At 45.5% G+C, this 18,063-nt stretch overlaps 1 protein-coding gene across 1 annotated transcript; it reads left to right on the plus strand.

Moving 5' to 3' along the window:
- Positions 1-14,451: 14,451 nt before the first annotated feature.
- On the plus strand, positions 14,452-17,618 carry NFKBIA (NFKB inhibitor alpha). The gene is made up of 6 exons (XM_036881317.2): positions 14,452-14,797; positions 15,302-15,410; positions 15,739-15,949; positions 16,230-16,318; positions 16,447-16,707; positions 17,049-17,618. The coding sequence occupies exons 1-6, from the start codon at positions 14,571-14,573 to the stop codon at positions 17,094-17,096; spliced, it is 945 nt and encodes a 314-aa protein (XP_036737212.1). The 5' UTR covers positions 14,452-14,570; the 3' UTR covers positions 17,097-17,618.
- The last annotated feature ends 445 nt before the right edge of the window (positions 17,619-18,063 follow it).

Consider the following 18,063-nt stretch of genomic DNA (forward strand, 5'->3'; position numbering starts at 1 on the left):
ATGTCATTTACAAATATATTCTCCCATACCGTAGGATGCCTTTTTGTTCTGTCGATGGTGTCCTTTGCTGTACAGAAGCTTTTTAGCTTGATGTAGTCTCATGTGTTCATTTTTGCTTTTGTTTCCCTTACTCAAGGATATCTGTTCAGGAAAAAGTTGCTCATGTTTATATTCAAGAGATTTTTGCCTATGTTTTCTTCTGAGAGTTTTATAGTTTCATGACTTACATTCAGGTCTTTGATCCATTTTGAGTTTACTTTTGTGTATGGGGTTAGACAATAATCCAGTTTCGTTCTCTTGCATGTAGCTGTCCAATTTTACCAACACCAGTTGTTGAAGAGGCTGTCACTTCCCCATTGTATGTCCATGGCTCCTTTATTGTATATTAATTGGCCATATATGCTTGGGTTAATATCTGGACTCTCTAGTCTGTTCCATTGGTCTGTGGGTCTGTTCTTGTGCCAATACCAAATTGTCTTGATTACTGTGGCTTTGTAGTAGAGCTTGAAGTTGGGGAGCATAATCCTCCCAGCTTTATTTTTCCTTCTCAAGATTGCTTTGGTTATTCAGGGTCTTTTGTGGTTCCATATGAATTTAAACCCAAAACTTCTTAATGTTTATCCAAAAATAAGTAGATAATATGCAAGTATGGCTTCAAAACTATATTCAGTTCAAGGAAACAAATGTAGTCTCTGAAGACTCAAAACCAGATTGTGAGGGAAGCTTAGAAGTCTCATTTGTTCCATTAGAAAATATTTCTCCTGTACCAATGGGGAAATGTTAATCCTCATTAACACCCCTCCATTCTCAGAGGCCTCAGACATACCTCTAGGAGCCCAGGACTGCATCTTTCCAGTCCTGTGTGTTTCTGCAGGGCCCAGCTCCAGGCTCCGCAGACCACAGGCAAGCACTTCACTGTGCCACAGAGCCACTGCTAGTGCAGATCACACCACTTCCAGGAGAGCATACTGTTCCATAAGAACATGCAAAACTTTCTTAGAGCAATGATCCATCCATCCTAGTAGTGGCCTTTGACTGTGGCAATTGTTACTTTTACCATTTCTGCATGTTTGAATATAATAACAATAATCTTCCAGAAAGACAACTACCTAGTCTGTCCTTCAATGTGCTAATAAGTCTTTTCCCCCACAGTACAGGTGGTTGTGGGGTGGGCCAGGACCCAAAAGGTTTGACCATAAAAGAATGTAGGCTGACAAACTGAAGGTCTGAGCCACTGCCCACGACTCATACGGGTGGGGTCAACTTTTCCCAGAAGTGCAGACAATGTAATTTGTAATACAGAAAAAATGTGGCAGACATTGCCAGGACAATTCTCTCAGAATTTAGTGAAGAGGTTGGGCAGAGGGGGTGGGATGGGGAAGATGGGGTAGTGCACATGTACACATAAAAGGTGGCCAAAGAAACATACTTCCTTCTATATATCTGTCTCTCCAGACTGATCTGTATTCAGCTGTTTTTGGAAAAGCCACTGAGCAACCTTGTTAGCCACTTGAGATCTCACTGATGAGATCTAAGTACTGGGAGATCCACAGCTCAAGTTTGGGAGCTAATGTTCCCTCAAAAGTAAATAGCACGTTTTAGTACAAGAGAAAAGGAGTAGCATGTATGGAAGAATTTCCTAAATGTTGTTACAAATCAGTTCCTAAGATCCCAGCATTTTCTGTTACCTCTGACATAATTTCCTATTACTCCTCCCCTGACTCACTCTCCTTCCCCCACACTGACTGGCTCCCACCTCAGGGCCCTTGCACTCACTGAATACTAGTCCCTTCTTCCCCTAGATATACACACAATTTCTCTCTCCCTTCTTCTGGATATTTACTACAATGCTGCCCTCTTGTCTTCCCAGCCAGCCTACTTGAGATTTCAACATGTCTTCCCATTCAACATTTCTACCCCTTTTTCTGACATTTTTCTCCTTAGCATTCTCACTGACATATTATATACTTATTTGTCTAGTAAATTTGTGTGTCTAATGCCTAAAAGAGCATCTTGAACAATGTATGGGCTCAAAACAGAATTTTGAGTGAATAAAGTACAGTCCCATATTCATACTTTCCACAACAACAGTCATTCACATAAGAAAATAGTCTAAGCAAATTAATTTTTTCTAAGGAGAGTTTCTTAGAGAATGATGAAGCAACCTGGGAGACCTAAGTGCTCCCCGGAATCCTCAAGGACTTTTGAGTGTTAGAGATAAAGAAGCACATAGAGCAGTAGTTCTGAAAGTGTGGTCCCAGACCAGAAGCAAGAGGGAATCTGGGGCTTGTAAGAAATGGGTTCTCAAGCCCCACCCCAGACCTACTGAACTAACATCTTGGGGTTGAGGTTCAGCAATCCTTGTTTTAAAAGCCCTCCAAGTGACTGTAATGCAAGCAGAAGTTTGAGAACCACCACTGATAGAGAGGAAAGAGCAATGGGCTAAATATCTGGAGATCTGAATTCTAGTCCTGAGCTTTTTAATTGTGTGTTCTTGGACCATCCTTTAACCTCATTTACCTCCATCTGTTCACTTACAAAATGAAAGTCATACTAAAGTTTTATTGTATACTTTTTTGTCCTAATGGTAAATCATTCAATCGCAGCCCTGAAGGACTCCTTTAGTTAGCCTTGTAATTCTGTATTTGCAAGTAATTAAACATCGTATCTCAAATAAAACTTTCTTCTCTTTCAGCCTGGCCTTTTTCTTCTCGTTAGCCCTGAATTAGTAGGCAGTTCACATGAACCACCTTGCCACATGACACATTTCATGATGTCCATCTTCTTGTACCTCTGAACTTTTCAAGCTTCTGAAACAGCCCTCTCTTCTGGTTTCCCTCCCATCTCTTTGGATGTTCTTGCTGTTTCCTTTTCTGGCTTCTTAGCCTCAGCTCGCTCCTTAAATATTGGTGTTCCTGTCTTGTCCTTGGACCTCGGACCTCTACATACAACTCCTGGGTGGCTTTGTCTTTACCCTGACATCAGCTATTTCTCAAGTAGGCTGATGACATCCAAATATTTCATTCTCAGAACTCCTCACATGCAACTACCCATAAATATCCACCAGTCTCCTCAAACCAACATGTCCAAAACAGAACTCAGCGTCTTCCCCCAACCCACTCTACCTCCTATTTTCCCACTAAGTTGCCCAAGCCAGAACTAGAGAGCTGCTCGCTGCTTCCCTCTCCTTCCCTCTCATCCAGTAAGTCACCAAGACCTGCAGGTAGATCCTTGTTCTTGAATCTCTAGCCATCTCTCTTCTTCACTTCCCAGGCACTGCCTTTGACTGGTCACCAGCTGCATGCTAACCCACTCCAGTCTGCCACACTATCTTCCAAACACCCAGTGATGATAGCCACTATGTACAATCCCTCAGCGGCTCTTGGTGGCTTTCAGGGTGCTTTTCCAGATTCTCTGCTTGGTCACAGAGCCGTACGCCACCTCCTTCCTGCCTAACATCCTCATGTCCCTCTAACGCACAGCAAGCCAAGTGCAGCTGCTCATTGCACAACTCCGTGCTTCACCACAGACTTGACCATCTCCTGGCCTGCCCTTTTTCTGCTTTTCTGACTCCTACTAGTCTCTTAAAAGCCATCCTTGCACAACCCTCCCAGTCTGACTTAGCCTCCCCTGCTCCATGCTCCCAGAGTACTTTGTTTTCACCTCAACCATCAACCTATTGCTCCTTAGTAGAATCACTAATTACCTGATTAGACCCCCACCAGCTTATAAGCTCCTTGAGAGCAGGGGCTCCATTTTATTTTCTTTGTACCTCCAGACTCCAGAACAGTACCTGGCATAAAAAATTGTTGAATAAATGCTTGACAAACTGAGGTTTATTTTTTCCTTATATATAATACTTTTTTTCTCTAAGATTTCTTTTTCTTATTAGTCACGTGTGTCAGTATTTCACATTTCCTTTCTCTTAACCAGTTCTTTGACTAACAGAGCTACAGGCAGTTAAGCACAGACATTTGTGCTTGATCCTAGAGCAGAAACTAAGAAAGTGAATGTACTCAGGGGGAAAGCCTCTGATCAGAGGTCTGGGGTGGGAAGGAGTGAGAGGCTGTCTGTGGGAGCTGTGACATTCTGAAAGCATCAAATTCACTGTTACCTTGAGTTTTTTTCTGCAGGGAAAAAGGGGTGTGAGAGGTGGGGGCTTTTGTCCTCTCCTGTGGGCAGATTTCCCCGGTGAGTTTTCCTTCTGTGGGGCCAGTGGCCACGAAGGAGGCTGCTCCAGGAACCCCCACCTATTTTTAGCCTCATTGCAATACCCTGCAGACAGCAACCCTCCCATGTATCTCTATGCTAATTTTCAGTCTCGCTGTTGCCAATTTGAATCACCCAGAGTCGGCCTAACAAATTGCCAGACATTAAGTGAGAGGAGTACAAAGACATGAAGTGAGAAGGTAGAGCCTTTAGGAGTGGCAAAGATGCCCTGCCATCTAATGCATCTAATAGCCTCCCTGTGCTACTTTTATAAAACAGCTTAGTGTATGTTCATATGTAATGTCATTTGAATGAAGTTCTCTGTGATCAGAGTCTGAGATGTGGAGCCTGGACTGGATAATCTAAACTCCTCCCCAGGATCTCCTCTTTAAGGGAAACGGGTCTACAAAATGAATTGTTCTGGATGTTACACAAGTCAGATGGACTACCAACCATATATCGTGGCACAGCAATGGGCTTGTCATTGTAAATGCTGATTAGATTAGTTACATATGCTCTGTAAACTAGGTCATGCTCTAAAGGTATGATATTCTGTATTGGAAATGATGGCCCTGCTCCCGAAAGCCATCAGAGATCATGATGGAAGAGCAGCTGCTCAGCCTTAACTGCTACACCCTCAGGGGGGCCAGCCAGTTCCGCGTCCACGGGTCTCCAGCCTCGCAGTCCACGGATGGGAGTCTGATGATGCCTTGCCCTGTAGGACAACCTCTCAGATCAATTAGACTGGTTTCCGTCCCCCTCCCCTCATTCTATGTCCCCAAAGGATTTTTGACACAGAGGATTCTCTAGGCAAATGTTCATCTCTTCCTCTACACTAGAGCTCCGGCCCCAATTTCTTTTTGCTCACCTCCAGGTCTTCATCTAGCTCCATACAAAAGGTTTTGAGGACTCTTTCTCCTTATCCTGGGTCCCACCCAAGAAATTACTCTCAGGCAGTAGATGAGGAAAGAAGAGAAGGGGGCCACTGTCTATGTCTATTTGTTATCTCTTCACTCCTCTTACTAATGCTCCAGTCCCCAGGTGCAGTGAGTTCTACAGCGGCTCAGGTTTGCCCTCCTGTCCTGACTGCCCTTATTCCACAAAGCCTCCTTCCTTTGTAAAATGGAGTAACACCTTCCTCACTCAAAGGCAGAAGCAGGACCAGATGAGGTCTTGAGATAATTTCCAGATAAAGAAGAAAAGAGGGTACTCATACCTCAAACAACAGACAAGGGAGACACAGAAGTGCATGTTCTTCTCCTCACGCAGCTGTGCCCATTTGACCCTACATCCTTAAGAGTCTAACTAGAGTCAAAGGGGACATGAGCTATAATAACTAAGCAGTAGGAGGCAATGTGTGACCCCAGTCCCAGTGTGCAAGACAGACCATAAGAATTAGAAGGATTCCAAAGAGGGCAGAGTACTCCAGGGAAAGGAAGACAGGGAAGGACTCTTGGAAAGGGTGGGTCCCAGCAAGGAAGAGGAGAGACACTGGTCCTTGGTCAGGGAGGGACAGCAGAGGATGTACCCCAGTGAAGGCCAGCGCAGCTGGAGCAGGGTGGGTGCTGGGGACAAATGGGGACTACGAGTGGCCAATGTGGTCCTGGTCTGACTTGAGAGTTGTAAACACTGCTGAGGAATTTAGACTCCATCCTACAGGCCATAGTGGGTCACTTGAGGTACTGTTATAGGAAATAAGATGCTGGAAATGTGTGTTAGAAACAGTAGCAAAAGGAGATTTCATTGTATAATTGTAACCCTTTTATATTACATGTATTTTTTAACCATATGCAAGCATTAGGCTTCAATTTTAAAACTAATTTTAATACTATAAAAAATACAACATAGGATTTGTGCCAGTACCTTTAGAATTTTTTTTAATAGGATAAATTTGAAAATAGTTAAGCAACAATTTAGAGTATGGAGAGAATCAATGGGAAGGGCAGCTCAGGGTGGGAGGTCTGAATGCTGGCCTTGGCCTTCTCAGTGAGTGACTTAACCCTTCTGAGCTTCAAATTCCTTCAAAACAGAGGTAATGATACCCACCTAACAAACGGTTGTGAAGATTAAATAGGATAAAGTATATCAGGTGCTGGCTCTGGTAAGCAATAAATGTATAAATAACTAGTTGAGAGGCTACTATGCTAAACGGGGCCTGCACTAAGGTGGGGACAGTGAAAACGAAAAGGAGATGGGCTGGAATCAGGGCAAAAGCAGGATGCACTAAACTGATTGGCGATCGGGCATTCAGGAGGGAACGCCCACAGCTTTCCCCTGGGATTGTGATAAATGCTGCACTATAATCACACCTGATTATCCAGGCTCAGGGCCCATCCTCAACCCAACCTTCGGGAAATCCTCTCCTTAAGAAAATTAGATTCCTAGGAGAACAGTTATTCCCCTGACAGCCTGAAGATGTCGCTGCAGACAGCACCATCCATACTGCGCTCTTTCTCTTGGTGTCAGGATTCTGCCATTTGTGAAGGAAAAATTCCACGGTGGCTCCCTACCTAACACCTCTTACTGCGCCCTCCAGCCCTGTAAGTAGCCTCCTCCTTCTCCTGTGAGTCCTCGTCCTTCCCTCTACCTCCCTGCCCTGATGCCCCTGCCACCTGTGCGTGGATCTGAGTTCTTCAAGGCAGTGGAAGAGGCGGTGTGACTAGGCTGCACATGTGCTTCCCTGCCCTCTCTCCATCATCACGTTCATATAGATTATTTACCAGAACCTATACCCATCGCTCCCAAAAGCCATCTCCCACCCACATTCCTCCTAGCTGCCTGAGTTTCAGTCAGTGAATGGAGGGGCACCCCTGTCTCCCATGCTCTTTAACTTTTCTAAATAGGCTCAGTTTTCAAATATTAGCATTTAAAGATTTGGTGATGCATTAATCTACCCCACTTTCTAAAATGTCAATGTTCTAGGTAAAATAATACCTAAACTGTAGCCTATAAACAGCCCAAGAATGTAGGAAATGATGAGCATTCCTAAGCCAAGCTGAGTGATTTATCCTGAGAGAATATGTCACAGTCACAGAACTGGACTCTGGCAGCTGAGACCTGGTAAGAAAGGAAAAATATTTCAGGCCAATATCCCCCTTTCTCCCTGCTCATGGCTTCTGCTTGTGACCCTTCTCACCCTGTCTCTCATTTGCTTTCAGTATTTAAAATTCGGCCTGAAAATAACTTTAAGAATCAGTATTTTTACAGGTATCCCCCATTAACAGCGTCAGAGAGAAACCTCTGAGACACATCTCAATTTCTAATACTTATCCAGGTAATCTGGGGCTCTACGCCAGAGGACAGAAGCTAGAAAAGAGGCTTGGGGAAGACAGTATCTTACTGATTACAAGAAAGGACCGAGGATCAAAGTTCTTAAATATTTACTCTATTTGTAATCTGAAGCAAATCCTTTAGCAGCTGTGATTCTGTTTACCTTTGTCCTCAACCAGTCCCAAGACCTTAGGCCACAGAGAAAGAAAAATATTCACATCACCATATTTTCTCATGGTAGATTTTCCTCTGACACTGAGAGGGATCATGAGTTCCTCACCCAATCATGGTGCCCAAAAGCAAGGACCTCATCTTTTCTGTCCCATATCCTGCCAAGTACCAGGTTTTTGCATGGAACTGCCGTAGCGTGGCCCTAGTCTCCTCATACCCTGACTAAACTCACAATAAATTTATATTGAAGACAAAATAGCAAATATACTGACATGCTGAGGCTGCAATGTGCTGTTAAGCCTCCACCCCCTTCCTGAACCAACTTCTCCTCACAGAACACAACAGAACATGAACACCCTCCACGCCTATAGCTCTTACTTGGTCACTGCCGCAAAAAGTGAAAAGGGAAAGCCAGGAGTTTTGGCCAGGGTGACACGAGCAGCCCTCTCCTTCCCTGGCAGCAGGCTACCCAACAAGCAGGCTCGGCACATGGTTGGGCAACAACAGAGCAGGAACTCAAAGAGATGTTTATTTAAAGAATTTTAGTTAAAAAACAACAAAAACAAAAACTAAGTGTCTTTGTAGAAAAATCAGAACTTTGTTGAACTTGTTATACTCATTTTACAGTGTTGGGTTTATAGATTCTTCTGGGGGATAACTCTCTTCTCAGGGCTGAGAGCCTCTGCCTCCAACCCTGCCTGCCAGGGACAGGACAGAACCTCCTGGATGGACACACTCCACCCCCAGCCTCTGGTTACACAGGAACAAAGACCCCAAAATGCCAAGGAAGCCAAAGGCGGCTGCCTTCCCCCAAAGAAATATGCTTCCCTGCCTGGTGGCCAAAGAAAGGGTTCTAAACTCATGCCTTGGCCAAAAAAGAGGTTCTAAATTCAGGGTCTATGGGCTTGATTTAGCCAAAAGATGCAGAAATGCATTTTGCTTGGTTTTCACAGTTTTTTTTTAATTTGAAAATTTGCACATAAAAACCCATTTTCTGATTTTTTTTTCCCTTTGACAGTAGAATGTCAATACTGAACTCAAAGTGCTGCTTGGCAAAATCATCTGAGCTGAGTGTAAGGCAATGCTTGCTCAGCTCTAGACTACCAAGATGGCACCACTCCTCCCTGGACTCATGTGGCTAACTTGGCTTATCTGTGAACCCTGCCTGGCCCCTATGGGTAGATTTTTGTTTTTTGTTTTTTTAGTTTGAGACCCTTTAAAGCTTTGATCCTCATTAAATTGCAGAATTTCTAGAAGAAACGCATGAAGGCTTTAACAGTCTTATCCTTAGGTCATTATGAGTGAAGGGCCTGACGGATGGATGCAGGCAGCTGCTAACCACAGCAGGAGGAAAGAAGACTGAGCCTGAGATCCCACATGCTTCACAGGGGGCTGTCCATCCCCACTGTGCCTGCTTGTCCTGCTGCACTGTCATACCTCCATTCTCTTCAGCCTAGCTGCATTGAGCAATGGGTAGACTTTCTGGACTTCAATTCATGGGCTAAACCAATTTTGGCTTAATTGGCCTGGGCAATTAGTGCAGGACAACTGCCTAGAATGTTAAGAAAAGTCAAGTATGCTGGACAGTGTTCCATGCTGCCAGGCCACTGGGCACCTCAGGCAGCAGGTTCAGTCCATGCTGTGCATGTCCCACCCACAAAGTGGTCACACCAGGCCTGATTATGCTCCTTTTCCCACGGAGGTGCTCCTGCCCACAGTGAAGCCCAGTATCGCGGGCCATCCTGTCATTCCCAGTGGTTGCATCCTGGGCTAAAAGGAAAAGCAGCTTTCCTTAAAGATCGGGAACAAGACAGAATGCCCACTCTCCCCACTTTTATTCAACATAGTTCTGGAGGTCCTAGCCACAGCAATCAGACAACACAAAGAAATAAAAGGCATCCAGATCGGTAAGGAAGAAGTGAAACCGTCTCTGTTTGCAGATGACATGATATTGTACATAGAAAACCCTAAAGAATCCACCCCAAAACTACTAAAACTAATAACTGAATTCAGCAAAGTTGCAGGATATGAAATTAATACACAGAAATCTGTTGCATTCCTATATACTAATGATGAACTAGCAGAAAGAGAAATCAAGAAAACAATTACATTCACAATTGCATCAAAAAGAATAGAATGAAATACCTAGGAATAAAACTAACCAAGGAATTGAAAGACCTATACTCTGAAAACTATAAGATACTCATGAGAAAAATTAAAGATACCAATAAATGGAAATGCATCCCATGCTCGTGGATAGGAAGAATTAATATTGTCAAAATGGCCATCCTGCCTAAAGTAATCTACAGATTCAGTGCAATCCCTATCAAAATACCAACAGCATTCAACCAACTAGAGCAAATAGTTCTAAAATTCATATGGAACCACAAAAGACCCTGAACAGCCAAAGCAATCCTGAGAAGGAAGAACAAAGCTGGGAGGATTATGCTCCCCAACTTCAAAGCCACAATAATCAAAACAATTTGGCACTGGCACAAGAACAGACCCATAGATCAATGAAATAGAATAGAGAGCCCAGATATAAACCCAAGCATATATGATCAATTAATATATGATAAAGGAGCCATGGATATACAATGGGGAAATGACAGCCTCTTCAACAACTGGTGTTGGTAAAACTGGACAGCTATATGTAAGAGAATGAAACTGGATTATTGTCTAACTCCATACACAAAAGTAAACTCAAAGTGGATCAAAGACCTAAATGTAAGTCATGAAACCATAAAACTATTAGAAGAAAACATAGGCAAAAATCTCTTGAATATAAACATGAGCAACTTTTTCCTGAATGCATCTCCTCAGGCAAGGGAAACAAAAGCAAAAATGAACAAATGGGACTACATCAAGCTAAAAAGCTTCTGTACAGCAAAGGACACCATCAGTAGAACAAAAAAGCAACCTACAGTATGGGATATTTGTAAACAACCTATCCCACAAGGGGTTAACATCCAAAATATATAAAGAACTCACACACCTCAACAACAAAAAGCAAATAACCAGATAAAAAAATGGGTGGAGGATATGAACAGGCACTTCTCCGAAGAAGAAATTTAGATGGCCAACAGGCACATGAAAAGATGCTCTACATTGCTAATCATCAGAGAAATGCAAATTAAAACCACAATGAGAAACCACCTCACACCAGTTAGGATGGCCAACATCGAAAAGACTAGGAACAACAAAATGCTGGCGAGGATGCGGAGAAAGGGGAACCCTCCTACACTGCTGGTGGGAATGTAAACTAGTTCAACCATTGTGGAAAGCAATATGGAATTTCCTCAAAAAACTAAAAATAGAAATACCATTTGACCCAGGAATTCCACTCCTAGGAATTTACCCAAAGAAGCAACTTCTCAGATTCAAAAAGACATATGCACCCCTATGTTTATTGAAGCACTATTTACAATAGCCAAGATATGGAAACAACCTAAGTGCCCATCAGTAGATGAATGGATAAAGAAGATGTGGTACATATACACAATGGAATACTATTCAGCCATAAGAAAGGAACAAATCCTACCATTTGCAACAACATGGATGGAGCTAGAGGGTATTATGCTCAGTGAAATAAACCAGACAGAGAAAGATGGGTACCAAATGATTTCCCTCATTTGTGGAGTGTAACAACAAAGCAAAACTGAAGGAACAAAACAGCAGCAGACTCACAGACTTCAAGAAGGGACTAGAGGCTACCAAAGGGGAGGGTGGGTGGGGAGGGAGGAAGGGAGAAGGGGATTGAGGGGTATTATGATTAGTACACATGGTGTTTGTGGAGGTCACAGGAAAGACAGTGTAGCACAGAGAAGACAAGTAGTGACTCTGTGGCATCTGACTACACTGATGGACAGTGACTTCAATGGGGTATGGGGGGGACTTGATAATATGGGTGAATGTAGCAACCACAATGTTTTTCACGTGAAACCTTCATAAGGGTGTATATCAATGATACCTTAATTTTAAAAAAAAGGCAAAGCAGCTTTGAGGGGAACTTACTCAGAGACTTTTGCATTAAAAAAGAAAAGGACATTAAAAACTAGTTTTCTAAGGTTTTAACATCTTTGAAATGGTCAAGATTAGCTAAAATGTTTGACAGTGAGAAAGAACTCTAAGTGCCCAAGTCCATAAAGGTCTTTCTAAACCAAAATCAATCTTTTGCTGTCTTCTTCTGCCACATATGCTCGTGTTTTTTTTATTTCCAAATATGTTTTTTATTGCTGAAGTTGTAGTGTTTGTTGATTTAAACTGTATAGAGCTATATATGGTAGAGAAAACCTGCTGGATCACATTATTCAAAACAGTCTCCCAGGTCACAGAAAAACCAGAGGTACCTCCTTGGGAATCCCCACCATAGGGACAGGTCATCAAGGCCCAGCATCTCCCAAAATTTCAAAAGCTCTGTGACAGATCAGGGAATGCCTGGGCCCGACTCTTACCACTAGGTGTCACACTAAACAATCAGGAATAAAGACCACCAGGTCCTGAAGGCTATTAGGAACAAAAAGCCACAAGAGGAGGTGCAAAGAAACTTACTCCTGAGATACTTTGTACTTAGGCATGACTTTCTTTTTAGTGGTCATTTAAAAACCTGCAGCTAAAAATCCTCTTCTAAGGTATCCTTTATAAATGGGGCATTTAGAATTCGACATTTGCTTTTTTTTTACAGATGTGAATATCCTCAGATAGAATATTTACCTTCTATTTTACCTGACAATTGGAGTAGAAAATACTTTTAATCTTCCAAATTATAGTGTATTCAGTCTCATTTTCATAATGTGTTTTCAAAATTGTCAATACCATGACTGTTTTGGCCAAATGATTAATATGCTGGGATAGAAATTACATAAATTGTCATGGGCTGGGGGATAGGTAAATTTCTCTGCATTTCAGTTTCTATTTAGGAAATTAGGAACAACACCTAGCTTACAAGATTACAAGAGAACTAACAATGTATTATATAAAGTACTGGAGTCCTTCCAAAAATTAATACTATGATATTTCCAAGAGACATGGTCACCCTTAAGCTGAGTTATACATGCAATTGTGGCCACATAATACAATTTTTAAGCTGGAAAAAAATCTAAATAACATTAAATCCCATCTTATTATTATAAAAAGAAGGTATAGCACAGCAAGTTAACTGATCTCTCCAACTAATATGCAGTTAATTAGAGGTAAAGCCTGGAACTGAGATCTACTTAGTCACTGTTCTACCTGCCTCAATGATTGTATATTTGTATATCATATGCCTGCAGAGATAATGGGGCCTATCCCTGGATTTTCATTTTAATATACGATCATTACTACCCTGAAGATTTTATTTCATTTTCCTTTTTTTCCCCCCTCATATTTTATCTTTCACCTCCACTGACCCAGATTCCCTCCATTCAGATGCTGGGGAGGCAGGGGCATGGAAGAGATGAGGAGAGGAGAAGGGTTGTTTAGGACATGGCCAGTCAAGTTAAAGATGATTGCAAGAAATCACCAGAAATCTCTGCAAAACTATAGAGGTCTCCTGGGAGTAATTCTGAAGAACTCTGGCAAAAGTTGTTTGCTTTTTGCCTGGACCAGTTCTAGAAGTATATTAATTCAACCCGTGGATTGTTGGCAAGGAGGTAAAGGTAGGTAGGGGAGCATAAATTCTATTTCTGCAAGTGAAACCAAAGGATGGTGAGACTGGGGTGTATACACTTTGCATGGATAGGTCCACAGTGGTCCTACCCCAGGATAGGGGGGGCAAGGAGCCAGCAAGTGCAGGCCATGTTAGGGCTGCCCTGGGCCTCCTGCAGTATGTCTAGCAGCTTGTTAGCCATCCTTAAGGGCCTAATCTTGGGTAAGGTACTACTCAACCCATTCCTCAGCGTCCTTGCCCAAATGCTTCTGGAAAGTCAGCCAGCTAGGCCCCCAGAAGTAGGCTCCGGTTGCATTCTCTGCAGCAGCTCACTGCAAACCAGGAGGCAGGCACAACCTCAATCATTATTTCCTTATTGCAAGATATCTGCAGCCTTTACTACGAAGATTAACACCTTGCTTTACTTGAAAAAATTTTGGTCATATTCAGCATTTTCCCTCTCTGTGGTGAGAGTTTGCCCCTCCCCCAGTCAACAGGATTGTTACTCCCGAGGAAATGGTTTGAGGGTTCTCCAAGCATTTACGCTTTTAACGAGAAAACTTTCACAACGTCCACCTGAGGGGCTCCTGCCCCTAGCCTCTGCCCTGCAAAGAACCTGGGAGTGGCAGGAACGCAGAAGCAGCCCGCGACCTTCTAACCGCCGGTGCGTCCTTCCCGGCAGAGAGAAGTTTGGGGAAGCAAATCCCTACACCCAGCCATCATTTCCACTCGCGTTTTCAAAAGATAAAACGGAAAGGACCGCCAGGTTGGCAAACCCCAATTAGGAACCGCCCAGCAGGTCTGCGTCCTTGGGATATCAGCAGCCGACGACCCCAAATCAAATCGATGATGGGAAACCCCAGGGAATGAAGTTTTCTTGCAGAGGGACAGGATTACTGAGTGCAGGCTGCAGGGAAGTACCGGGGGAGGGGGCCTCGTCGGAAGGACTTTCCAGCCACTCAGCGTTCATCAAAAAGTTCCCTGTGCATGACCCCAGTGGCTCATCGCAGGGAGTTTCTCTGATGAACCCCGGCTCAGGGTTTAGTCTTCTTTTTTCCCCTAGCAGAGGACGAAGCCAGTTCTCTTTTCTGGTCTGACTGGCTTGGAAATTCCCCGCGACTGACCCCGCCCCGGAGAAATCCCCTGCCAGCGTTTATAGGGCGCCGCGGCGGCGCTGCCGAGCCCACAACAGCCCGGCCCGCGGTCCTGCCCGCAGCGACGCTGTGAGGAAGCGAGCGCACACCCGCGCCGAGCGCACCTGGGGGAGCAGCCCCCGAACCTGCACCGCGCCATGTTTCAACCCGCCGAGCACGCCCCGGAGTGGGCCATGGAGGGCCCTCGGGACGCGCTCAAGAAAGAGCGGCTGCTGGACGACCGCCACGACAGCGGCCTGGACTCCATGAAGGACGAGGAGTACGAGCAGATGGTGAAGGAGCTGAGGGAGATCCGCCTCGAGCCGCAGGAGGCGCCGCGCGGCACCGAGCCCTGGAAACAGCAGCTCACTGAGGACGGAGACTCGTAAGTGTCGCGGGCGCGGGTGGCGGGGCCGAATGGGGACGCCGGGCCTGCAGCGGCGGCCGCGGGCGCGGGTCTTGTGCACCGACCGCGAAACGGGGCCTAGGGCTGCTTCCCGGGGCCGGGCGGCCCCGCACACACACCCCGCCCGCCCTCAGGGTCCTCTCGCCGGGGGCGGGGCGGCGGCGGGGACGCGATTTCCCCGCTCGCCGGAGGGGGCCGGAGTTTCTGCCCCGCTGGCGGGCGCCGCGCGGCCGGGAGGGGAAGTACAGGGCGTTCCGGCCGGGCGGAGGGCGGGGCGGTCTAGCCGGCGCCCGCCGGGGGGGGGGCCCGGAAAGTCCCTGGGCGCCTGCCAGGAACACTCAGCTCATAATAACCTCGCGGAAAACACCGCGGCCTCGGCCTCCAGAAACCCCGGCCTTGCGCAATCCCCCCAGCGCGCGCCTCCCTGGGCCCCACGCAAGTGCACTCACCAGCCCTGGGGGGTTTTCCCTCTTTTCCCCTCAGGTTCCTGCACTTGGCCATCATCCATGAAGAGAAGGCTCTGACTATGGAAGTGGTCCGCCAAGTGAAGGGAGACCTGGCCTTCCTCAACTTCCAGAACAACCTGCAGCAGGTGCGCTGCGAGCCCAGCCCTGTGCCCCTCTGACCGCGGGATGGAGCTGGGCCTGGCACAGTTGCTCCCAACCCTCACTAAATTAACAGTCACTGGTTATGTGCCCTGACCTTTTACATTGGAATCAGCCAACATCCCAGAGAGTAAATCCCATTGATTTGGTGAGGCCTTTATGAAGCCCACCTGGGGCCTCTGGTATTTACCTGCCCCTTGTTCTGCCTGGGAGGAGCAGCACCCACAAACAGGAGCTCTCTGGGGGTCAAAGGGTATTCAGACCGTGGGGTTGGTCCTTGGCTTATCCTCTTTCTGCCTCCTCATCTGTTTGTAGACTCCACTCCATTTGGCTGTAATCACCAACCAGCCAGAAATTGCCCAGGCACTTTTGGAAGCTGGCTGTGATCCTGAGCTCCGAGACTTTCGAGGAAATACCCCCCTACACCTTGCCTGTGAGCAGGGCTGCCTGGCCAGTGTGGGAGTCCTGACTCAGACCCGCGGGAGCCAGCACCTCTACTCCATATTGCAGGCCACCAACTACAACGGTACGTCTGCCTGCCCCTCATCCAAGGGAGGTGACATGGAGAAGGAAGAGGTGGGCCCACTTAGAGTCTAGGCAAGAGCTTAAACTCTCTACGTGGGAAAGGTTGAGAAAATATGTATGCAAAAGGCCTGTTTGATGCTTTTATAAAGTTCATTCAAAACCCAGATACTGGGTTCTTCAAATTCAGAAGAATTTGTTCCTTAAGAGAATAGGTGAAAGGTTCTGCTTGAGATGTGAGGGTTGAAACGAATAGTTATATTTTCCTTTTTTTGTTCTTCCAGGTCACACGTGTCTGCACTTAGCCTCTATCCATGGCTACCTGGGCATTGTGGAGCTTTTGGTGTCCTTGGGTGCTGATGTCAATGCTCAGGTGAGCGCTTCATGCCTCCAGATGGAGTGCATCAGGCTCCGGGGCCCTCCTCAAAGACTTGATGTGCCTTTGTTGCAAGCAAAAATTCAAATTCACCTGTAAGCATCGCAAATTCCTTTTGGTTTCAGGAGCCCTGTAATGGTCGAACTGCCCTCCATCTCGCTGTGGACCTGCAGAATTCAGACCTGGTGTCACTTTTGTTGAAATGTGGGGCTGATGTCAACCGAGTCACCTACCAGGGCTACTCCCCCTACCAGCTCACCTGGGGCCGCCCAAGCACCCGGATACAGCAGCAGCTGGGCCAGTTGACCCTAGAAAACCTTCAGATGCTGCCAGAGAGTGAGGATGAGGAGAGCTATGACACAGAGTCAGAGTGCACAGAGGATGAGGTGAGTCTCAACTTCATCATTCTCTAAAAAAGCAATGGGAATGGCCATTCTTTCTCTACCCTACCAGGCCCCTAAAGCTACTCTTCATGCAAAGGTCACAAACTAGTGTATATAACCTGTATCCCAAGAGCGTGTGTGTTCTTTCTTGCCCCTTTGTAAGAAGAGAGGAGCATTAAACTAGAGGAAAACTCTTTCAGCCCAGGAAGTTAATTTATATTTGGGTTATAGAGGCTAGAGTCCAAGAATGCTTGAGTTATCCCCAGGAGCAGCCCTCATTGTCATCCCAGCAGCCTTGGCAAAGCTCAGGAAGTTTAACATGTCTTTTCCTTTCTTGTTTTTAGCTGCCCTATGATGACTGTGTGCTTGGAGGCCAGCGTCTGACGTTATGAGCCTTAGAACTTGTCTGAAGGAACCTGAACTTGTATATCTGTACAAAAAAAGAGTTTTATTTTTCTAAAAAAAAGAAAAAGAAAAAAATCAGAAGGGTGCACTTTCAACCACACCATGCACTGCCTGGCCCAGAACATTGTACTATAGTGGATCAGCCCTCATTTTATTATTTCTGTGAACTTTGGGAGACAAGAAAGATCACTGGAATTCAAAGCAAACCTCCTTTAAACCTTACCTTTGTGCGGTTTTTGGAGAAGATTATCTAAAATTTGATAAAGGACTATTTTATTTATTGTGTTTTTTGACTGAAGCACCATGGATTCAGTGGCTGAGCCCAGTTGTTTCCTCTGACATGTAACAATCAGGTGTGGTGTTAAACCTTTCAGTGGTGTAGGAGTCAAAAGTCACTACCTGTCAAGGTTTGTGTTACCCCCCTGTAAATGGTGTACATAGTGTATTTTGTTGGTAATTATTTTGGTACTTCTAAGATGTATATTTATTAAACATTTCCACAAACAGAATTATCCTGATTGTTTCTTTGGGGCTGCCACGGGACTCCTATGCTGAGAATCCTTTGATCCTCAGGTGGAGATAGAGGTGAAGAGTTGTGTGGGAGCGCTTACCACAGCCAGCCACAGAACCCTTTTGGAGAGCAGCTTCTCATACTGTGCACATCAGCCTCCCAGGCAGGCTTTGCAGGCAGCCCTGGGGCCCGGTGTGTGGGTGGGGAGGCTGTTGCAAGATGATAGGCAACACCGGTCTCACGCTTGAGGTGGCAACAAGTTGCTTGGTGTATAGCTGGAAGGCTCTCCACTGTCATGCTTTTTTTCCTCCTGGTGTAAACTATTCCAGGACCCTTCCACTTTAGGAAATTACTTTTGGCAAGAGGAGTATGCTGAATTCACATTATGTAGAGCTGGAAAAGATCTCACCTATAATACTGGAAATCCTAAGGAATGGGGCTGC

This window comes from Manis pentadactyla, chromosome 11 (genome assembly GCF_030020395.1).
Source record: "Manis pentadactyla isolate mManPen7 chromosome 11, mManPen7.hap1, whole genome shotgun sequence".
Lineage (NCBI taxonomy): Eukaryota > Metazoa > Chordata > Mammalia > Pholidota > Manidae > Manis > Manis pentadactyla.

Coding starts and splice junctions, on each gene's coding strand:
- NFKBIA (XM_036881317.2), top strand. CDS start 14,571: ATGTTTCAACCCGCCGAGCACGCCCCGGAGTGGGCCATGGAGGGCCCT. Junction 15,411..15,738: donor TCCAGAACAACCTGCAGCAG/GTGCGCTGCGAG, acceptor ATCTGTTTGTAG/ACTCCACTCCATTTGGCTGT. Junction 16,319..16,446: donor GTGCTGATGTCAATGCTCAG/GTGAGCGCTTCA, acceptor TTTTGGTTTCAG/GAGCCCTGTAATGGTCGAAC.